The sequence below is a fragment of the Mirounga leonina genome, unplaced genomic scaffold, assembly GCF_011800145.1.
Source record: "Mirounga leonina isolate KUSES-001 unplaced genomic scaffold, KU_Mleo_1.0 Mir_114, whole genome shotgun sequence".
Lineage (NCBI taxonomy): Eukaryota > Metazoa > Chordata > Mammalia > Carnivora > Phocidae > Mirounga > Mirounga leonina.
This window is the reverse complement of record NW_023270265.1, coordinates 7,550,143-7,563,737: the sequence shown is the minus strand read 5'-3', so window position 1 is coordinate 7,563,737 and position 13,595 is coordinate 7,550,143. Positions and strand designations below refer to the sequence as shown.

Sequence of the window (13,595 nt, the reverse complement as noted above, 5' to 3'; positions counted from 1 at the left end):
ACTGAGCACGGAGCGTGACATGGGGCTCGATCCCACAACCCTGAGATCATGACCTGAGCCGAAACCAGGAGTTGGACACTTAACCAACTGAGCCACCCAGACACCCCAGCTCCCCATTTATTTTTAATTAAAAAAAAAAAAGCAGCTCATGCTCCACTGTAAAATATTTGAACAATTCAGAAGTATGAGAAGTGAACTGGCAATGAGAAACCACTAAGCACTGGTTTTCACATTTTCACCATGACCCACAGTAAGAAACACACTAACAAAATCAAGCCAGCGCCCACATACTCGCATGCGCAGCTGAGCTCATGAAACAATCCCTCCCCTCACTGCATGCTGTGCGTTCTAGATTTGCTGTTTCCGTCTTTTTTTTTTTTTTTCAAGATCACGCCTACACATTATCTAAGAAGCAACTGCTGTAAAAGTTGTGTTGAGAAAAAGAGCAGATCCTGGGCCAGGGCTCCCCCTCTCCAAGGGACCCTTTCAACTTCTGGCTGATCTTGATATTTATACCCCATACAATAGCTCTTAGAAATTTCTGTATATAATATGCTTGTGTTACTATTCCCTGGCTTTTCAGTTCTAGGTATTACCTACCCACTTCCTACCCTGGAAGGCAAGGATGTACCTCTCTTTACTCCCATAGAAACCACTTGTCCGCTGAAATCCCTTACTCTTCTCCTTTCCTGTATCTCCACCCCAACTGTAGTCAAACTCCAGCAAAGGCTGGAGTGATTTTCAGAGTTTACATTATTATGGCCACTTCAGCCACCAGAGTGAGCCATATAAACCATCATTACTGTTCTTACTTTTTGTCCTCTGGAATTAATAATTCCCTTATTTTCCTATTTAATTTCCTGCAAATTTATCAACATTCAACCCCAAATTCAATGCCAGTTGTCCAAGTCTCCTCTCAGTACGTTCATTCACACCAGATGTTCTATTTCCATTTCTTCTTCAGAAGAAAACTCTCCTGGAGCTTACTGAGTTCGATCTGGACTGGTGTGCAGAATTCCCTTTACCTCAATTTGGGATACAGCCCATGAGAGATCCAGTCTTTGCTCTCCCTGATGGAGAAACCCTTCTGTGCAAAAGGCAAGGTTTTTGGACCCTGTATGCCTGAAAACACCTTTATACTACCCTCATTCTTGAACAAAAGTTTGTGTATACAATTGGAATCAATGTCACAAAAGAATGACAAAGGTGCCACTCTACCATCTTCTATTTTCCAGCATACTGAGAAGCCGTGAAACCACTCAGATTCCTGATCTGTGTGTTTGATGTATTTCTATGTAGGCTGATCCGGCTGCCTTTTGCTGGGAAATCCTAGTTGTTGGCATCATTAACTCTTTCCTCTTAGGCCAGTCAGGTTTTCCCAGTGAGGTCTCTTTTAATCTCCTCCCTGGAAGGGACGGGGCTGGCTGTTAGTACTGTAGAAGCCAAATGGAAGTAGAAGGCTGGAAAGTGAATGAGCTCTCCGTTTTTACCTCCAGGAATACCTGGAATCTCACCTTCTGGAGAAGGTTTTTCCTTCAGCAGAATAAATCTCCAACATCCAGCTAAAGGGGAGAGGGTGTCACCAGCATCATGGAGAAAGGAATCTATGTATCTAACCACATCAGCTACTCTCCAATAATCCTTACATTTAGCCACCTTGTATGCCCCTCTGCCCCCCCAACCCCAAAATAACAATGTAGTGACACCAAGTTCTCTATTTTAAACCGGGTCACTTGTGTATCTCTTCCCGGCTGGCAAATTTTTTCTTGTTGTTTCTTCTCCCATTCTCCCTGTCCTCAGAGACTGATTCCTTTTTAAAAATTCCCTTTATCTTGGGGCACCCAGGTGGCTCAGTTGGTTAAGCGGCCGACTCTTGGTTTCGGCTCAGGTCATGATCTCAGGGTCCTGGGACTGGGCCCCGTGTCGGGCTCTGCACTCAGCGGGGAGTCTGCTGGAGGATTCTCTCTCTCCCTCTGCTCCTGACCCCACGCACTTGCACTCGCTCTCTCCCTCTCTCAAGTAAATAAATCTTAAAAAAACAAATAAAAATACAAATTCCTTCTATCTTAACTTCTGTGGGGTTCCATAATAAAGTAAAATTAGGTGTGTCCACTCAATCCACCAACTTACCCAGATCTCTAGGAAGACTTCAAAATATTTTTAGTTGCCATCTTTTTACAGAACAAAGTGAAAAACCAGAAAGTGTAATTTATCACCATATAAAAGAAAGGGTAAAAGAAACCTTGCAGATGTAATTAAAATGACTGATCAATTGACCTCAAAATAGTGAAATTACCAGAGTGGGTCCAAGGGAATTATGTGAGCCCTGAAAAGCAGAGCTTTCTACCAGCTGAGGGCAGAGGTAGTCAGGTTCCACGCCTGAGAAGGACGCAGTGCATTACTGCTGGATCTGAGGTACGGGAGCCACGTGCACGGAGCAGGAGTTAAGGGTGGCCCTGGCCGACAGTCAGCAAGGAAGCAGGGCCTCAGTCCTACAACAGTCAGGAACTGAATTCTGCCAACAACCGGCATGAGCTTGAAAGTAGATTATTCCCCAGAGCATCCAGAAAGGAATGCAACCCTGCCAACACCTAGATGTGGACCACGTGAAACCCTAGGCAGAGATCCCAGCTGAACTATGCTGTACCTGGACAGCACCACCCACTCATAACCTAGAACCCCCACCCCCCAAGTTACCCTTGCGGTCTCCTCTCCCACTCACTCTCCAGTCGACCATTCACCAAGATTCAACCTTTCCACGTGGCCTTCAAGGCTCCCAGCACTGGACCTGGCCCAGTCATAGGCCCATCCCAGGGAAGGGCAGCCATACTCCCCAGGGAGCTGGGGGCCCTGTTGCACCTCCAGGTAGCATACCTTTGGTAGCATACCCTGCTACCAAAGTACCAGGTAGCATACTCCAGGTAGCATACCCTGGACATCCCTACCACCCAAGAAGGGAGTCCTCAGAGCCCACTGGGGGCCGGGGAACATTCTCAGGCCAAAGAAACAGGCAGGCCTAAGGTGACGGGTTTAGGAAGACATAGGTGAATACGAAGGGGAAGAGGTTTCAGGGCGGGGGGGTGTTCACAAAGGCAGGCCAGAGTAGGCTGCCTCACTGCCCACAGGAATGATGTGGCCTCAGCCCCAAGGCACAGTCACCCACTGAGAGGGGAAGGGCTCAGATCCACAGGCTCTCAACTGCTCTCTGAGTCACACTCAGAGTCAGAAGTCTCTATGTCCCACTCTAGCCCATTCCCCTCACAGCCAGGGTCTGCCAGAAACAGTGTGAACTGGACATGGTGGTAGCAGCCACTCAGAGGTATCCAGAAGTTTGACTCTTCCTCAGGGGAAGACATTATAAAGCCACAAGGGGTGAGGCTGGGCCACCCTCCCTTATCATGGGGTCACCGTGCCCCTGGCACACAGGTGTGGGGAAAGGGAGGTTCCCAGTGTTCAGAGACTGGAGGCCCATGTGGAGGTCCAGGAGAGCCTAGGCTACCAGCTCTGAGCCCCAGCCCCAGCCCCAATGGGCCTGGGGTTCGAAGTGCTTGGTTTCCTGTATGAAACCCTGAACTTAGCAAACACAGCATTAGGAGTTTCCACCACCAAAACCCACAACCCAAAACCTGCTGAGTCTAAGGCGTACCGGGAGGCCTCCTTGTTGATCTGGTGAGAGAGACCTTTGTCTACCTCAGTGCAGTCACCGGGAAAGAAGCAGAGGGAGGGACAGAAGTGGGTCAGAGGAGGGAAGCGGAGAGGCAAGGGCTCAGCGGGAGCAATGCTGGGCCTGGAATAGAGGTCACCTAATCCAGTGATTTTCAAACTTACTATTTTTATTACTTTGTAAGCTACAGGAGGTTTTGTTCAAAGGAACTCTGACCCAGAAACCCAGCATGAAGGCAGGCAGAGCAGGTCACTCATCTCAGGTGTCTGGGAGGAAAGGGGAGGCTCCGTGAGGTGCATACCTGAAAATAATGGGCCTGGTCCAGAGGATCCCAAATTCCAAAGAACATGAGAATCACTCAAGGAGCTTTCTCCAAACTGCACATGGAGACTAGTTCAATAGGACTGTGACAGACCTGGAAATTCACATTTTTAAAAGCTGTCCTTCACAGCAATTTGAAGGGACCCTTGCTGGCCAAATCTGGAAGAAATCTGAGCATCAGACTAAACAATTATAGTAATGGATTTTAACTCACTGAATAAAATAAGAATCCGCGAGTCCACTCAGATATACACAAATACATGGATAAATAAACAAATGGAGAAGAGAAAGCTCTTCTTTACAGCAGAATGCCAAATGATAAATGTAGAAGGAATTAATGGAATTAAAATATCACTGTTCAGCAACCATGACAAAAAGACCGGTCAAGAACCTTCTGTCAAGGGGCGCCTGGGTGGCTCAGTTGGTTAAGCGACTGCCTTCAGCTCAGGTCATGATCCTGGAGTCCCTGGATCGAGTCCCACATCGGGCTCCCTGCTTGGCAGGGAGTCTGCTTCTCCCTCTGACCCTCCCCCCTCTCATGTGCTCTCTCTCATTCTCTCTCTCTCTCAAATAAATAAATAAAATCTTTAAAAAAAAAAAAAAAAAAAAGAACCTTCTGTCAAGAGTCATCAGAGGGTTCTGTTTTGGTCCGTTACAACTGCTACAAAAAGTAGCACAGACCAGGTAGCTTACAAAGAACGGAAATTTATTTCTCACAGTTCGGGAGGTCCAAGATCAAGGCACCAGCATGGCCGAGTCAGGGCCCTCTTCCTGGTTCAAAGCTGGTACCTTCTGCTGTGTCCCCACGTGGTGGAAGGAGCAAGGAGCTCTGTGGTGTCTTTTTTAAGGGTGCTAATCCTATTCATGAGGGCTCCACCCTCCAGACCTAAGTACCTTCCAAAGGCCAGTCAAATCGGGCACTGATTTCAATATGTGAATCTGGGGGACACAAACGTTCAGACAGTAGCGGGCTCTAAAATTAGTTGATGAAAGTTTGATGAGAAACAGCACGTTTGCATCGTCTCAAAGTATCTCCCAGTAGGACACTTATTAATTACAGAGAACATAATAGTAACTCAGCAGTGGAGAAACCCAGCAGATACCACCTTATTAACTAAGTCATTGCTGTTTCCATCATCGGTAATGAGTCAAACTAACACGGGTCCCTCCTGAGAAGACACCTCATTTCTGTGGTATTCCTGATGAAGACGCAGAACATGAATCTAATTGTAAGGAAAAATCCAAGAAATTCAAATTAAGGGAGATTCTACAAAATAACTGGCCTCAGGTCAAAAGGTAGAGCTTGTGGCCATTTTCCTTAAACAAACAAACAAACAAACAACAACAACAAACGGAAATACAACCTTAGGACAAAAAGCAAGCCAGGGGCCCAGAGAGAGACCTTGAGGATGATTCATCAGGCAGCTCATCCATCGGCACCAGCAGCACCGAGACGGTGCAGGCCCACCCAGGTGAGGCAGGGCTTAGTCACCCACAGCTGCTGCCCCCCAACTTTTCAGAAAGCTGGGTGAAAGGAGGCCTGGCACCTTCCTGTCTTCCCAGCTGTTATCCCCTCCGTCGTGGAAGGTGAAGCCGGCGGTTTGCAGGATGGGGAGCCCCTGCTGCCACGGTGCATGGTGCCCGATCATCACCGCAGGCCGGTCTCTGAAACCCTAAGTGCACATGAAATGTCTACACTCCGAAGCCGGTTGTACACAAGATGTAGAGAATCTGGGCCCAGTTCACAGTGACATCTTCAATGGGGACAAGACCCCAGGAGGCCAGCACGGTGCCGAGTCTAGACCTCAGGAGGATCTAACTGGGCCCTCTGTCCACTCTGAAATTCTCAACTAAGGGCCTGGGGCCCGGGCTCCCTCGAGTGAAGATGATGTGCGGAGCAATCCATCAGTGCGCAAACTCGCTAGGCCAGTCCCTCCCCGTGCAAAGGCTTTTGTTGTGGAAGACAAACACCTCCAACTTGCTTCTGCATGTCCGGATCCCTGCTGCATGCAAGGCGCCCAGAAAGAGGCTGTGGAGGCCAAGCACTCACAGCGAGACCGGTGCCTGACTCAGGGGGCTGGGGACACACTTCCTTCTACGAAATCCGGCGTCAGGAAGGTGCTGAAGGGCAGGATCCTGCACAGGAAGGAAGGAGGAGGTGGGAAGCCGGTCAGGAAATGGCTCTACAGAGATGATGCTTTAAATGCGAACGAGATAAGTGCTCCACATCGAAGACAGTCACCAACTTGCCCTGAGATGGGGACACCACACTGCAGCATAACACGGACCAACCATCTCACCCCCAAGACTCTCCAAGGCCATTAGCAGCACAGTCCCCGGTGTGTGCCCCGCTCCGGGCCGGGCCCTGCCAACAGTATCACGACACGCCCGCGTGGCTGCCCCGCAGAGCTGACACAGCTGGGGCCCCACCCACCACGGATTTTCCAGATAATGAGTGGGCCCACTCGTGGGGAGGTATCAACTCTGCTCCAATGACTGAGTCTTTGCCGCCGTTGGGGGGCGCCGCTCCAGTAAGTGCAAGGATTTGACCTGCATGTCTCGTGTAGACCTGAAATGTTCTCTTTGCAGTTTGCCCCGCCCCCACCTGCTCGCCCCCAACACACACACACACACACACACACACACAAACTACGTAAGAGAACTGACAATTACATACATTGACTCCTTTTCCTCCAATTTTCCATGCCTGAAATGCATAAAGATTATAGTTGTAAAATGTTAAAAATCCCTGTACCCAACACTGCACGGTCTGCTACAATATCCTGTGTTTTAAGACAACCAACCCACTTCACTCCAAGAACAGCACTGGGAGCACCCCGGAATCCTGCTCCGGGGCGGGAGCTCTCCAAGGCCAGGGCAGAACCTGGCTTCTGGCCTCTTCCCAGCAATGCAAACAGCCCGGTGCGGGGCGGGGCGGGGAGGTCACAGAGCAAAGAAAACAAAACAAACTTACTAAACAAGCTAAGAAAAATGAAGCCTGCTGGAAAAAAATAAATAGAACTTTGTGCACTGAAAACATAAAGAGAAAAGGAATGGGGGGAGAGTAGATTTTCTTTAAAAAATGCAAATCAATGGTGGGACACTGCTAAAAAAGGCTGAGAGGGGTCTGTCAGGGGATTAGCAGCTCAGCCCCTAAAACAGAATCCCAGCAGGCCAGCCCCCCCTCTCTGCAGCTGTGCAGGGAGCCAGGTCTCCTCCAGCCTGGCAGACTCAGGCCCACGAACCCCCATCAGAACGCAGGAGGTGGGCAGGCGATCCTACTGATATCAGGGGAGCCGTATCAAACTTTTTTCTGCTCCAAAAATAAATGTATAGTCCCCTCTCTGAACGATTTATTTGAACTTCAACATACCATACACCATAACATCTTTCTATAGAATGGTTTGTGTTTCTACGAGAAAACATTTACAACCTGATTCTGATCCTGTCGTCCAGCTGGGACAGATGGGGCGGGGCGAGTGGTACCAGATGGCTGAGGGAGGCTGCCTGCCGCCCCTTCACAAAGGAGGGCTCCCATTGCGCCCCAGAGATGACCTCGCCAGCAGGCTTGGGGGAGGTGCCCGCGGCTCCCGGCCGAGGGGGCTTTCTGGTTCCCAGCCCCACCTCCCAGACGCCCCCAGCACCCAGGGAGAGCTGTTGGGAACTGCACACCCGAGGGGACAGGGGCTGCCAGAGCTCCAGACCTGTTGGAAGTCGACAACTTTCAGGAGGGCAAGAGGGCGAGGTCTGCAAAACCACAAAACAGACTAAGGAAGGTGCTAGAGCAACAGGTGGGCGGAACAAAGGTGTCGGAGCCAGGGCTTCTCAAACTTGAAAGTGTATGCAAATCACCTGGGAATTTTGTGAAAATGTCAACGCTGCAGCTCAACAAGCTCTGCCCGGTGTTGCCAATGCTGCCCTGAGACAGGCCTGAGAGCGGAGCAGACCTGAGATGCCTAACAGAAAAGCCACCACCATTAGGGCAAGTCCTGGGAGGAAAGGCCACCACCCACCTTGACTGTGACCAGACTGACCCAGGATGTAATCCGCTTTCCGGGAGCTGTGCTGTAGTTTTGGACTTCGTTCGGTATTTCAGTGCATCCCACTGGATCCTTACAGGTTTTTTTTTTTTTTTTAAGATTTTATTTATTTATTTGAGAGAGAGAGAATGAGAGAGAGCATGAGAGGGGGGAGGGTCAGAGGGAGAAGCAGACTCCCCGCTGAGCAGGGAGCCCGATGCGGGACTCGATCCAGGGACTCCAGGATCATGACCTGAGCCGAAGGCAGTCGCTTAACCAACTGAGCCACCCAGGCGCCCTCTTACAGGTTATTTTTATTCCCATTTCACAGCTGTGGAAGCTTCTCTAACCCAGTGACTGGAGAAGTGGGACTCCCTGCCTCTTGGGCATCTTCCAAGAAGGCCTGCTGTGAGGTCTGGCAGAAACACACAGCCCAGAGCAGTGACACAGAGGCCAACCCCGTGAGGCAGACAATGGGAGGAAAGCCACTGGGCCAGCAGGCTCAGGAGGCCCAGGGGATGGCGGCTGGGTGGGGAAAGGCAGATAAAGGGCCAGAAACCAACCCTAAACGGGCACCAGCAAAAGGATGGTTTTGCCTTCTGGAATCTACAACCCAACATGGAGACAAAATTTAAACCTAGCCCCCTCCCCCTGCAGGAACAGGAGAGGGGATATTTAGGTACAGAGGGTGTCTCTATGTCCATGTTTTGTCTTTACTTTTAACAGCCGGGCCTCACTTTAAGGGAAGGTAAAATGCAGAGCTTTACTTTCCTCCCCTGACCCCATGATTCAAAGAGGGAATGCTGCCTTTCGAAGAGAAGAGTTACTCACTCGCACCACACCCAGCCCCCGAGAACTGACAGTATAGGTGTTAGGCCTCGGGGGTGGGTGAGTTTCCATGTGAAAAACATCTGTGGAGGTGACCCTCACCACCACCTCTCAGGAACCTAAGGAAGAGATACCTTCTGCTAATCCCATCTGATAACATTTCTTCCCCCAAAATCCTGAGTTAGCAAGAGGGCTTTCAAGGTAGTGACCAACTGTTTTTGAGTTGGAGTCAAAGAACTCAGAGTCACAGCTAAAATGTTTCTGAAGTTCATCTCTGCAACGCTGCCATTTTCCAGAGACCAGCGCCCATGGAAATGAATTGCCACGGTCACCTGGAAAGAGCCAGTGGCAGAGCTGGGACTCAACCCGAGCCTTCTACCTCTGTCTGCTTTCTCCAGAGCACCGTGCTGCCACAATCATGACCTTGCCCGACCCTGTCTGGGTCCAACTACCGTAAAAGCACCACCTGTGTTTCAGTGCACTTGAAAGTAAACTTAGCTCTTTTTGCCGCGTCTTGGACATTTGCTGAAATGATGCCACTCCAAAGTACAACCCCATCCAGGGCTGGAACTCATTTCCTAATTTGTGAGACCTGGCTAATGAGGAGGGGAGCGGAATCTGCCACCCCAAAATCTGCCTCTCTGGCATAAGGATTATCTTGACCTGGTTATTTTTTTAAAAACAGCAGGCAGGGGAGAAGCTCTGAAAACCAAGGAGAAGTTACTGAAGGGAAATTTACACTGACAAGGGAAGTCTCCACTTGTAAGGGTGTCTCCTCTCAGTACCAGGAAGACTAGGGTGACACTAAATCATAAACTCTTATCAATGGAGACAGAGCCCAACTTAAATCTGCATAACAACCTAACCCCGCCTCCTGGTCTTCCCTCCCAGCCCCAGTCATCTTTCTTGTGTCTTTAGCTGAAGAACAAATTTAAGGTGATGGCTTGGGCCACTTCAGGGAGTTCCTCAAGTTCTCCTGGATCTCGCTCATGGATGCAGGAGGTGTACCTATTACTAAACTTCTGTTTTTCTCCTGTTCATCTGTCTTTTACTACAGGAGCTCTCAGCCAAGAACCCAGAAGGGCAGAGGGAAAATTATTTTTCCTCCCCTCAGTGAGGCAGGCTGATCTCAAAAATGGATGGATTTTGGAAGGATAACATAAAATGGAAACACGGTAAAAATAGTGAGTTACTAGTCCTCATGCAAAACAACTCTACTTCAAAGGCAGGTGACTATTACAGATTCTGGCTGTGTTTAGAAAGCAAAGCAAGAGACTTTTCTGGTTTGGGGCGGGCTCAACTCCAGAAAAAGGTACCCGGGAGCAGCCCTCAGCTCTGCCTGCAATCCCACCTGTGGGTAAAATCGGACCCCCCCCCAGGAGGAAGCTCATTATGCCCACCAAAGACTGGGGGAGGTGAGACACAGGGGCAGGGGATGGGTCCCCTCAGTTGGGAGAAAAATTCCCACAACCATAGACCAAAATAAAAAGAAACTTTCTCAACCACCCCTGCCACTAAATGCCAAGAGATCCTCCACGGACTTCATCACCGACTTCATGCAGGAGGGCCGGGAGGTAAAGGAAGACCACAGTGGGTGCCTGGGAGTAGCTTTTTCTGTCAAAGACCAGGAGGCTAGCGCTCCCAAGGGGCTGTGTGTTCTCTCTCTCACCCCCTCAGTGGCCACAAACAGGCGGGACCTCTTCAGGTCCCCACTGTACAAGTCGCCACGATTCTGATCCAGTAAGAGGGGGTGACCGCCTCTAATCAAAGAGAGATCTCGGCACCCCTGGGGAGATGGGGGGACAGCTGGGAGAACGGAGTGCAGCCCGGGGACTGCCTGCCTCTGGCTCAGTGGGAAGATTCATGTCCTAAGGGCTTCCGCTGGTGCTGTACAGTCGCCGCCCGCTGCCTGCCCAGCCTGCCGCCCGCCTGCGATTCAAGAGTGCGGACACGGCAGAACAAAGGAAAATGGCCGGGGCTCAGGCAGCGTGGAGGCTACGGGCCAACCCGCCAGCAAGCAGGCTGTTCTGCAGTGAGCGCGCCAGGCAGGAACGGGGGACACTGGGCTGAGCACCGAGGTGCAAAGCAAAGTGGAGCCTGCGAGACTGACAGCATCCCAGGCAAGCACCTGGACGCAACCCAGACACCACCCAAGGCCACAGCTGGCCCAGGAGAGCTCAGGCTGAACCCAGTCCCAGAGGTGGCAGGCAGGTGGCTGACAGGACAGGCACTCCCACTCCTTGCCCAGCTGCTCTGAACTCTTGGGCGGGGCGGGGGGGGGGCAGTTCCAAGCACGGCATGGAGACTTGAGGGGGGAAGGGAGATCCTGATGGAGGTAACCACAAAAAGCAGGGCCCACCTAGACCTCCAGGGATGGGGGGCACTGGGAGAGGGCAGAGTCCGGGCTGGGCAGCTCACCCAGCATCACAAAACACAAGAAGGGTCCCACAGTGGCTAAGACCGGTCTACCAAAAGACTTCTAGGAGCATAAAGGGCTCCTGCTGCCAACAACAATAGCACCACTGGCCACCCTCCTCCTCCTCCCCTCCCCCCCATCAAAAAATCCACAATGGGAGGCAGCAGGAAACCAGGGCAGAGCCTGTGAATAGCTCCACTGTCAGTCCCCAGGCCCCACCTCCTCAGCCCTACAGGTCACCCCTAGCTGCCACCCGGCCACAATAGAAACCTCTGTGCTGCCCAGGCCCCAAGCCCCATACAACCGAGCTGTGGGCATGGGAAGTTCTGGACTTCTCACAGGGGCAGCAAATGATGGCAGTGCTGGGAGACACAGGGTAGGGGCACAGGCCTCAAACCCACCAGTTCAGGGGCGTGTCAGCCCCCTTTCATCTGCCAGCCAGCCCTAAAATCTCCCTGCTTCCAGCCCTGCCCAGGCGGCCAGAGCCACAGGGGGCAAGACCGTGGTCACTTGAGAGGCACACAGTGGCCACGGGGATGGGGAAACAGAGGGCTCCCAGAACTCCCAGGAGGATGCCAGGCCAAGGCTCCCACATGCACCCTCTTCTCGCATTCCTCCCTCCCTCCCCCCCAGCCCAACCCAGGAGGAAAAACTCAGCTGCCCTCACCTCCCCACCCCCCAGCTTCTGCTAGGAAAGGAAGCCGCCTGAGAAAACCCATCTATTATTTACACCAGGTGCCTTCCACCCAGGCTTTTTAAAATCACAGGGTGGCAGTCAGACACTAAGTGGCCTAAAGCAGCTGGGGCTGCAGAGCAGGCAGGAGATCAGGGGTGGGGGGTGGGGGGGATCCTAGAGCAACAAAAGGCCCAGCGAGGCCACGATAGGAGGCCTAACCCTACACCAACCCCTGAAACTGAGGGAGAAAGTGGATGCCCAGTCCCTGCTGGGTTCTCAGCCAAGACTCCGGAGTCACACCCTACCCAAGTCCTGCACACTCCTGGGCCTGCTCAAACCCCCATCCGCGAAGCCTCTCCTCCCTCCCAGGACCTCATCTGACTCGGGCCGGCTCCTCTTATATCACACTTTTGGGTATGCACAGGGCACAGCCAAGGGCTGCAAACAACAGGTGCTCTGCGGAGACAGGCTAACCTGAGCTGAACCAAAACAAGACTTGCGGTAGGAACCAGGACACCAGCACACCCACGGTGTGTTCCCTCCAGCTCTGGGCTCTGCCTGCAGAAATAAATACAAGATCCCTCCGAAAAAAAAGCTTGGAAACTTTCCTTCTCCCCCTTGGAATCAAAACAACGTGCTTCCTTTCTCGTTAAGCACTCAATGCCTGCACCCCTCTCCCAGCCATCTATCATAGACCTGCGAGCATGTGCAAGGCATTCCTGCAGCTTGGCTTCTAGAAACAAAATTGGTCCTGAAAGCAACCTCAATGTCCAGCAGTAGGAGGCTGACAAAGTGAATCACGACGTACCACACAGCGGAAGAACGTGCTGCTGTTAAAAAGAATGGACTGAACTGTGAGCTGAAATGGAACAATCCCAAAATAAGCTTTAGAGTAAAAATCACTAAGTACAGAACAGAGTAATTAGTATACTAGCAGGGGACACAAGAGGAGTACAGAAAGGAGATGCTTGACTAGGCACCCAGCATCTGGTGGTGGAGGCCTCAGGGGAGCAGAACTGAAGGGGTCAGGCATGGAAATGCTAATTTTCACTGTGTATCTTTATGTGTTTTTTTAATCGTGTATACATTTTTTAATTAAAAAGTTAAACCTAAATTGACATTTAAAATCCCTCAAGTTTAAAAATAAACAAATAAAATAAAATAAAATCCCTCAAGTTTGTGACTGCAGGCACATACAAAAATATCGCACCTGTAACTCTCCACATGCAGCTTCTGGTATCTCCCTAGAACAGGGGGCAGGGATGAAATGGGCGGGGGGGGGGGGGTTGCCAGCTTCTGTCACCAAGAAAGAGTACCAACTCAGAGAGCTCCCTGCTCACAGCTCCTCCCCAGGTCCCAAAATAGAAGTTTTCCCAGGAAGACCAAGAGCAGATTCTGCCAAAGGCAGAAAGGAAACTTGAAGTGATCCCACAAGAAGGACCCCCTGGGGGCAGGTCTACTCCGTGGTGAGACTGGCAGACCCCAAGCTTTAGGCAATGTGCGCAGGCATGGGGGAGGCTGAGCCTCAGGCAGCCCAGTCCTCCAGCAGGGACCCTTCGCAGGGCCCTCCCCAGCCATTGGTGAGGCTCAAGATCCTAGTAGTATGAACCCATCCCAATTTTAGCAGCTAAAGAAAGCTATTTCAACAGATTTCTGGGCCTGGCCCAACTC

The 13,595-nt window shown here is 51.2% G+C and overlaps 1 protein-coding gene across 5 annotated transcripts in view; it reads right to left on the bottom strand.

The window, feature by feature from the left end:
* The window catches only part of TSPAN14 (tetraspanin 14), a 72,074-nt gene that overhangs the window by 32,263 nt on the left and 26,216 nt on the right, over nt 1-13,595 (bottom strand). Inside the window, exon 1 of one of the 5 annotated variants that reach the window (XM_035023020.1) lies at nt 5,350-6,313. The exons of 3 other annotated variants lie outside the window; for them this stretch is intronic. Coding sequence is in view for 1 of the 2 variants with exons in the window: in XM_035023003.1 (XP_034878894.1) it covers nt 5,388-5,415 (28 nt within the window). In the remaining variant the exon portion in view is untranslated. Of the gene's footprint in view, nt 1-5,349; nt 6,314-13,595 lie in introns of those variants that run through there. One more of the 5 variants, XM_035023003.1, reaches the window with a different exon arrangement.